We start from the raw sequence: 9902 nt of genomic DNA, 5'->3' as shown, positions 1-9902 counted from the left end.
TACGCTCGATGGAAGCCCGAAAACAAGAAAACCCCCAGATCTGGTTGAACTAATAGAACAAGTCCCTATCCTTTCTTGTGTTCAAGTGCATGAGCCTTTGACTAAGTCTCTAGCCTTGCATTGAAGAAGCCACGGTGCATAAGGATGAAAATCTTCAGCCTCATATGGATAATATCAGTCACCAAGATATGATTCTCAAATCTTTGTTTAGGGTTTAGGATTTGTAGGGCAGGGTAGAAAGTGGATGTCTCGACTTCCAGTTACATGTAAATGCCTTAAATATGTCTGCATTGGAGGTATCAGATCATGTGGTGGCAGCAGTACAAGAACTTCTTCCCTAATCAAACTATGATGCAAAAATCCACTATGATCTCGACGAGAAAATAGGTTTTGCATTTTAGTTTAATTGTATTAAGAAAATAAAATTGGTGTAAAGAGTAAATATTGGTAATTTCATATAAGGATGATTTGGTAAATTTAAATATTTTAGAAAAACATGTGTGTATTGAGTTCAAATGTATGTGTAAATAACGACACCCAAAAGCAAACCGACCCAGGCCCAATATTGAGTTGCCTAAATGATAATAAGCAATATTATTGTTTCTTTTAAAATCAATGTAAATAAATAAAAGTGTATTTTTTATATTGATTCCTTCTTTTCTAATGCCATTTTTTTTTTTAAATAAGAATTTTATTACCTAGAAAAAATTACAGTCAAGGAGTTTAGAACTAGGGGTGACAAAACTCCGCTCAGTCTAGACGATCGAAATTTGTTCAATTCGGGTTAAATCAAGTTTGGGCATAAGTTATATGTTCAAAATCCGGATCCAAAACAAAAAAAAAATAAAATTATCCAGTTTAAAATCGGGTCAGGGTTCGAACACATAAATATTGTTCGATTTACTTGTTCGAACCCTAACTCGGATTAGGTTATTGTCCAATTTACTTGTTCGGATTTAGTCAATTAAGTACGTCCAAAATCCAATCCAGGTTAGGATCCAGACATTTAAAAATATTTCATAAACACGTAATATTGTCCGACTCGAAACTAATTCGGAACTGATATTGCCACCCCTAGACAGAACTTAGACCGTTAGAGTTCACAAAACACCAATCTTTTTTTTATCGCGGTAAAATTATTGGAAATAAAAAATAGTCCCATGAAGATGACTTGGCCCATCTAGCAAAATTGTGATCTAGCCCATTTGTTGACCTATAGATCTTCTCTTTTTTCAGACAAGCCCACCACAAATCTCTCAAAGGCTCAATGGAGTGATGCCTTGTCTTTAAAGCTATTTTTGTTTTCCCATGTTTTTTCATTGCAAGGTTTGTAAATATTTATGGTATCTAGATCTTTTCTACTGTCAGGTTTGTTTCCTAAGATCGAAATATCTTCTTGTTTTTTTCATGACAGGGAACCCACCCAAGAGTCGGTCCACTCCTGCATAGTGAATTTCGCAAGACAGAGGTACATCCCAATTCATATTGTAGTTTAATCGTGAATATGTGCATCTAATCCATACATACCGAGTTCCGCTCTGCCACCCAGACTACTTTGCAGGGACTTGTGATATGTCGTTGCTAAATATTAACAAAGAAAGAGGTACCCTAAATTAGAGGGGGAAAAAACAAAACAAAGAAGCCGCTACATAAAGAGTCTGGCTCCTGAAAATATTTTTGGAGGGAAAAATAAATATCATGAAGTCAATATATATACACATATATGTCTATGTGTCTGCGTGTGCATATAAATAATTTAAGCTATATATATAGATAATGATCATAAGAACCATGAGTAGCTCATATGACACTCATTTGTATAATATCTTAGAGAGGTCTCAAGTTCAAGCATCCTCCATCTTCTTCCCCTATAAAAAAAAAAAAAAAGGAAAGGAAAGAAAGAAAGATTATGACCCAAAAAGTTAGGGAAGGTTACGGGTCAACATCTCCAATTCCACCCTCCCAATTTCCGTAATGGATAAGGCCCCTCATTTTTTCTTCTCCTCTTCTATTACCTTTTTTTGGCTTACTTTCCCTTCTTTTTCCTCTTCATTGCACGAGATCATGGTCAAATACGTACACACTGATCATAAGTAATTATCAGCCAAAAGAAATGTATAGCAAGGCAACCTTTTGATTTATGTTGACCTTGTAAATTGACAATAAGCATGAAAAAGAAACCAGAAATTCAAAACTATTATCATTAAAAAAGAAGAAGGACTAGAATAGTGAAAAGGAGGAGCCGAGGAGGGAACATTAGTATATACCTCATTTACCCTGTACGAGCTAGAGATGACGGAGAGAGAGAGTGAGAGAGCAAGAAGAAGCGATGAAACTCAGGATGGATAGCACCACAACCCGTATAACAACTCGAACAAACGTGAGGCTCATGGCGCTATCCCTCCTGAGCTTAACCAGATTCTTCCATACTTGAAGAAAAACAACTAACAAGGGTAGCTGCAGCCTGCAAGCACTGTAAGTTAGTAATTTGTAAGCCTGAAACCCCAATTAATACTATGCTCAGGCTAATAAATGATGGGGGTAAGAGTTAAAAAGAGTTGAGGGATGGCAAGGGTGTATTTATAGCTGCTGATAAAGAGAACGTGGCCATAAGCTGACAAACGTCAGCTCGGCCTCTTGGAACCGTGAGAAGCTTCACTCACTAAACTAAAAACTACTCTCTTGAATACAAAATCCATGTGTAGTCATAAGGCATGTTTGGTACTTAATTGGTATAGCTTATATGGTCTAAGCTTCGCAGACGCTCTACCAAACAATCCAAATAAACTAGTAAGCTCTAATATGTTCTAACAATAATAAGTTTCAAATTAAAATTTTTATTTTTTCGTTTCTTCTTTTTTTTCAATATTAATATTAATATTAATATTTTTTATATAAATATATCTTTTAATTTATAAATTTAAGCTTATTTTGATAAAAAAAATATTTATAGCAAAAATAAAGAAATTTAACAAAAATAATAATCATAAAATAACAAATTACAATGATTTATTTTATTTTTCTATAATTTTTGATTCTAATTTCACAAAAAATCTTAGAGCTTATTTCACAACCTATAAGCTATAATATATATTTTTTGAAATACCAATGAGAAATATGATTCTCATTAAAAACGAACTTTGAGTACAAATATGTCAAACTCAACCGATTGTCAACCAAACCACCTCTCGTTATTAGTTATAATATATTTTTACTTTATTTTTATTCTTTGACATGTATTTTTTAATGGCTGTGCCGACTACGGGTACGAATAAAAAAATGGTATGCAAATTAATGTGTGTGGTTATTTGGTGTCTACATTTGTGGGGTTGGGTTCTTTTTTGCCTTTATTTGGTGAAAAGTACTTTTCTATGTTTGAAGATTACTTACTCATGTTCTGCTAATCTTCTCATTAATGATTATGATTGTACATAAAAAAAAGAGTGCCAATCACTTGCATTCATTTCAACAAGGCAATGTTACGGTGTTAGTGCTCTTAATTACATTTTCTATCATGAGCAGTGCTCCAATAATTTACTTAGGCACAAAATTATAATTAGGATGCCGTCATTTCATTAAAATACGTTACGTTACATCGTTTTTTACGAGGAATCATGAGTTTTTGGTCTGAATATTCAGTCGCCCCTGAATGATTACTTTATGTTGTGTCTTATGTATGGACTTGGATCACTTTTATCTCATTAGTTATGAATCATGATCAGGGGCGGAGTCATGAATTTACATGAAGGGAACCTAAAATTTGATGAGGTTGGAGAACAACGCCTCAAAAAATTATGCGTTTTCGAGCAGTAATATGTGTTTACCTTTTTATTAATTAATTATGGCAAGAACAACCCGTGTATGTCACTATGTCATGTCTTAGTACAATCTAAACTTTAATGCTAGGCATGCCAAAGTAAGGTGGAAATCATCATAACTAGGAATTAATCCAAACGAAAAGAAATAAAGTTGAGTGAATTTTGTAAATTGGAAAAAAAAAATATAATTCATATTATGATCATCAACACCGGGTCCCAATCAAAGATTTTAAATTTTCAATGTCCACTTAGATATCATACAAATTGATTTTACATTTAATAAATAAAATTAATTTTACATTTGAATTCGAGAATTTTCAACAAAACTAGCAAAATATATATATTATTATCGCACCACTTAATTTCTCATTAATGAATGAATGAGACAGATAGGTAACATACATCACACCACATTACTGACTTGATTGAAACTTGGTTTTCAAAAATGTGGTTGCTCCGCAATTCTTTCAAAATTGTAGAATTTATAATTTGAATTCAATTATTTGGTAGATGTGTTACATCACACTATATTTTTGTTTTTATATTATTTGATAATTGATTTTGCAACGATATACTCAAATTATATAACACAAGTATGGAGGTAATATATGGTATACCTTGTCCTTAGTATTATGTATAATATTTTTTTTAAGGGCTCCACCATTGATCATGACAAGATCGTTCAAGTTATCTATGATTGCCAAACCCAATAATCACAAATATATGTGATCAAAAAAGAATAATAATTTTGTTAAATGTCGGCCTTAATTAATATCTTTATAGTGTTGTTGATCGGAGACTAGAGAGCTTGCTCGTGATCATTACATTTGACCCAATACATACAAATTGGGAGGCTAATTAGATTCTTCATGAGTTAATTCTCCCTCGACATCATGGTATAGGAAATTCAGTCCAAATACTACAAATCAATATTGTCGCTTTAGGTCAAATATCTACACGAATTTGTTCTTCATGTACCGTCGTTATTGGTTCTTACGCCCAGAAAATGGGTTGGTTGCGCGAGAGGTACTTGACATTTACTTATATGTTGCTCGATTGGATTATGTCAATTTAATGTGTGATAGAGTCATAACACTCTCCCACACTTGTGTGCTGGGTTATGTCGGATACAACATGGACAAGATAGATGTCATATCTAAATGGACCGAATCTTAGCTTTGATACTATGCTAGAAAATCAGTTTAAACACAACAAACCAATTAATATTGTTCACTTTGGGGCCAAAAGTTGTACGGCTTAGTTTTTTCTTGGGCTATCAATATTTATTTTTTGGCCCAAAAAATGCGTTGGTTATGTGAGAGGGGTTGAATTTTTTCTTATGATATTTCATTCGGTTAGATTATCCCAATCCGATGTGAAATAAAGTCTTAACATAGTGGTTAAAGTTATAATTGTTTGGTTCATTCATGTATATATATGATCCTTATTTATTTTGAAGATCATCATAAATCTTTCTAGGTTTTGGTAGTAACATTAGTTCTAGACTTAGTCAAGCCGACAACATTTGCTTCTCGTTTCCTCAAAACAAAGTAATACAACTTATAAACAACCAACAAACGTGGATGTATAAAAATAAGAGCATGTGCATGTCATGTATTTTGTACATACTTATTTTTTCAATGCAATACTCATTTACCAAAAAAAAAAAATTTGTAATAGAATATCATTAATTACACATTTATCCTTTATTGATAAGTACCCTTTTCTTTCCAGAGTAATGCTTTATTCACCCAACGTAACACCCTTATTTTACCTCCAATCTATGTGGCATGCAAAATAGTCATTGATTATAAAAACGCATGTAATGCCCACTTAATATCCAACTCTCCACATCGATTGAGAATCTTTTGGAGGTCATATTTTGGGATCTCAAACATTATTCTTTCTATCAAAATATTTTTCTAGACATTTACCCTTTATTAATTAATTTTGTACTAGGAGGGGGTGTTTTAATTTAATAGTTGTCTAGTATTTTGGTAGTTAAAAGATTGATTAAGAAAATTGAAAACACAAACCAAATATATGCGAAATCATGCACGCACATGTGAATAAAGTTGAATCTAGATAGTGCGAATATCATCCAATAAAAAATTAGTTCTATGACTCATTAGATTAACTAGTGTTCAACACATTATCCACGAGATCAACTATTGTTTTGAGTGCATTATACCACGGGATTGACGACTTTAATCACTTGTTAAGGCATTGTGGGAGGCAGAATTCCACAATGATTTGTAAGAGGGATCCATCGGCAGTCCTGCAAAAATAACAAAAGGACGTTAGAGATTCCTTGATTAGAAGGACTTTGGTCAAGGAAGCTCAGACGATCAAGTTAATCATCCTCTATTAGGTGTAGCTTTTTAATGCTATTGAATCATCAATTTTTTTTTTCTCTCTCCAACATGATGTAGTGGGTCTCCTTTTCTAATAGGGATACGCGATCTTTTCGTCAAAGATATGAATCCTAAAATTGATTAGGTTCAGAGGATTTGCATTAAATAACTTCTAGAATCCGTCTTTTGTCAAGAAAAAGTTCAACATTTTGGTTTACTACTATTAATGACGTAAGTGCGCATCTCGAGACAAATATGAGGTAATTGATGAGACGAGCAATAATAGATATCGGTTCAAGATTCGCATGATGACAGGCTTAAGTGAATGTGAGTAAGAGATGGGATAGTTGTTTTCGATAAGAGATCTTGTCGGGCGAGTGGAGGGTTAAATTTGAGGTCAAGGTCGAGGTCATGACTAGAGATCTGAAGTCGAAAATGTATAAGTTTACATTTCAAGGATTAGCATAAACATAAACGTATAAATAACTAAACCATGATTAATGGATTTCCAATTTTGGTATAAATGTATCATTAAGTGCAATTGTGTTTTTAGGTATGACCTTCCAACGTAAAAGAGGTTGGAGAAGTAAATGATTTTACACTCTTTTATTTCATGTCAACCATTGATCTATAGTATTGGTATCCCAAATCCACACCAAATATATGGTAGGTTATGTACTTAAGCCCGTTGACTTTTGAGGAAATCACTTTGATGACATATGATTTTTTTTTTTGAAACAGACATTTCTAAGGATCCCGATTGTTGAGTTGTATGAACCAGATTTAAAGAGCGTATGATGGACTCCAAATGTACTTTAAATCTGATCTGTACACCTCAGCGATCGACCGGGATCACAACGAGTATCATAACTGTAATTTTTACCTTAATAAGCATCATTGTAATTTGTAAACATTAGTTTTTTCTTTTGGGGAACTCCTTCATTTTGATTGAGATTCCTTAAAACTTTATTTACAAACTTGGATTATGGAACTATTTTTTTTACAAATTTAGAAATTTCCATACTCAAAAAAAAAAAAAAAACCTTTAAATTCATAAACATTGTGTTTCTTCCTTTTGTGGATTTCATCAATACTGATTAAAAATGTAAGCATAGAGAAGCTCATTCCACACATCTGGGACTCCAGGCAAGCACCAATGTATACAATCTGAATAGCTGCTTGGATTCGACAGTTGCTCTTCAGACAAAGCATCCCATTGCATTCTATATATTGATGGATGCCCTTCTCTCCTGTACTCTGTTAACTGTGTAATGTTAATCATCTGTACGTTCAAGTCTTTTGCTTTCAATTCCCCAAGAATGTTATCGACGACGTTCATCATTTCTGGACCTGTATCTCTTCCATGGTGGCCGTCTTTCATTATCGGCTCTGTTTCATTGTAACAGTTTTGATTTGTATCTCCACCCCACTCTTCAGCACTGCATGTTCATAACACAATCTGGTTTTGAATTTGAATCTCTATTCAAGTTCATTTGAGTATGAATTATAAAAAAAAAATGACGACAGAGGAACCACCCAACCCAGCATGCCCTTCGGACAGTCGAGTGAGTGCAAATTTTAGATCGTCAGAACAACCTGCATCATGCTCATGAAGGGCTTCTAACCTCTCCCCATGGAAGTGGGCAGACCCACGAAACCAGGAAAACCCTAGAGAAATGCTACCATTAGGTTCGAACTCCCGACCTTAACGTTATTTGCTTTAGAGTTACAAGTAATTGAGCTATTGCTCCATGGTTGATTTTGAATTTAAAGAAACTAAGCGAGAAGAGCGATATACCTTTGGTGAGTTGGTGAAATGCTAACGAAGAACAACTGGGTCTTGGTTCGGTTCACATGGACTTCCAACCAATCTGCCCAGGTCTTTAGAGCCATCTCATAGACTCGAGGCATCTCTACTTCTTTGTAGATCCCATTTGGGTTATCAAATGATCCCCACCTAGTAATGGCCATGGCAGGATCGATTGTATTGTTAGGTTACATAATAGCTAGCTAGCATATTCGAAAATGTTAAGGATTTGAGTATTTTTTGTATCAGCTATCACAAATACTGAGATGGACACACATGATCCTTGTAAACTCTTGGACCCCACATGCCCCGAACGATCCATATGAAATCGTATGTCCATTTTAACATTTGAGATAATTGGAGAAAGAAAAAAAAAAAAACAATTGGATCCTTCGAAAACACTAGAATGTTTACTTACAGGACTTTCAAGTAAGACCTTCTCCACCAGAGATAAGAATTAAATACAAGTATGTCTGCATCAGTCCAATGCCTGGCATGCTTTTCAATTGCTTGGACTCTGACAATCCGATCAGGTACTCTATGGTTCAATGGATCGTCCGAATTTGATTCAACCAGTAGTGGTGCCCAGTAGAACTCAATTGAAGCATTGTATTCCTTGAAAAATTCAATCCAATAAATTAGGTAAGATAAATAATTTGAAGCCCAATACAGGGTTCTTGTGCATCCAACTCATCAACAACTAGGATACTGTAGAGGCAAATTGCGATAGTGCTTAGATATTTATCATTTTCGTAATTTCTTTCATTCACACTAAAAAAAATAAAATAAAAAGTAGGAACATGAAAATTAAGGGACTCACTATCGCTTTGAAGATGTTCAATGAACCATTGGTGTGCATGTACTTGAGCTTGGGAGGAATGGCTGAGTCAACAAGACAAACCATGGAAACCCATTGGCCTCTGTTCAACGAGTCCCCCACAAACATAAGCCTCTTGTTCCTTAGCCTCTCAAGCAATGCTGTGGCATTGAACCTACCTCAATTAACATAAAACCAGCAAACATCCCACACAACTTAAAAAACACTACTAAATTAATCATCACCTGTTCACCATCCTTTACGTGTATCTATTATATATATGTATGTATGTATGTATATCGAAATGTGCATGTAATTTATGGCTTTGAAAACTATAGAAAATGAAAGAGAGAAATTAAGAGACCTAGGAAGGTCGCAATGGTGAGGCTGCCACCTCCAGTTTTGATACTTCAAGTCCTTCCTACCAAACTTCTCACACGCCAATTGATTTGACATGAAAGTACATTCCTTCTCTTTATAGAGCGGATAAGATGTGTTATCAAACACCCACTTGCCGGAAAACAAATTGCACCGGCCGTTACCGGATTTTTCAGCCTCCGGAGTCCGTACGTCTACGGGTTGTCCACTGTTTTGTGTCAAATAAACGGCACTGACAATGAGACCGGCGATAAGGAGGGCAATAAGGGAGTGGAAGCTGCTTCTGATTATGATTCCCCATGTACGAGGCACCATTTGTTGTTGTTTCTTCGCCATTGAAGGTAGTTTTCTGGTCCTCCTCTTAACATTGTGTTTCATGATCATATTTGAAGCTTCAGATTGGTTGGTAACAATCATTTTTCATGGTCCCTTTTCGCTGGATTAGGAGTAGTGGATTTGGTTTGTTATTTGGATCTAGTTTACTCATGAGAGAAGTACAAGCAGGATTTTGAGTGGTTTACCAAAATACCCTTCTCTTTCGTCTTATAAAAATAGGGGTGGTAAAAAAATCAGTTCCGGTTTGGACAATATCACATGTTCACGAAATATTTATATGTTTGGATCCTAACTCAGATTGAATTTCGAGCGTACTTAATTGACCAAACCTAGATTTGTTTAAATCCAAACAAATAAGCCAATCTAATATGGGTTAGGGTCAGGACAGGATT

General features: G+C 34.6%; 1 protein-coding gene across 1 annotated transcript; it reads right to left on the bottom strand.

Annotated features, from left to right (window-relative positions):
* Window positions 1-7204: 7204 nt before the first annotated feature.
* LOC119998963 (protein trichome birefringence-like 34) lies at window positions 7205-9570 on the bottom strand. Its single transcript, XM_038846445.1, has 5 exons — window positions 9161-9570; window positions 8800-8971; window positions 8398-8594; window positions 7971-8129; window positions 7205-7611 (listed from the first exon to the last, which is right to left on the bottom strand). Exons 1-5 carry the CDS (start codon window positions 9556-9558, stop codon window positions 7260-7262), a joined length of 1278 nt encoding a protein of 425 aa, XP_038702373.1. The 5' UTR covers window positions 9559-9570; the 3' UTR covers window positions 7205-7259.
* Window positions 9571-9902: the final 332 nt, after the last annotated feature.

This window comes from Tripterygium wilfordii, chromosome 5 (assembly GCF_013401445.1).
Source record: "Tripterygium wilfordii isolate XIE 37 chromosome 5, ASM1340144v1, whole genome shotgun sequence".
NCBI lineage: Eukaryota > Viridiplantae > Streptophyta > Magnoliopsida > Celastrales > Celastraceae > Tripterygium > Tripterygium wilfordii.
Note: the sequence above shows the minus strand (reverse complement) of the source record. Positions and strands in the feature narration are given on the sequence as shown.

Bases quoted from the DNA above. Each gene is read 5' to 3' on its own strand.
- LOC119998963 (XM_038846445.1), bottom strand. From the start codon at position 9,558: ATGATCATGAAACACAATGTTAAGAGGAGGACCAGAAAACTACCTTCA. The intron at 8,972-9,160 runs GTCTCTTAATTT...TAATTGAGGTAG, and splicing joins CACCATTGCGACCTTCCTAG to GTTCAATGCCACAGCATTGC. The intron at 7,612-7,970 runs GTATATCGCTCT...ATGAACATGCAG, and splicing joins ATTTCACCAACTCACCAAAG to TGCTGAAGAGTGGGGTGGAG.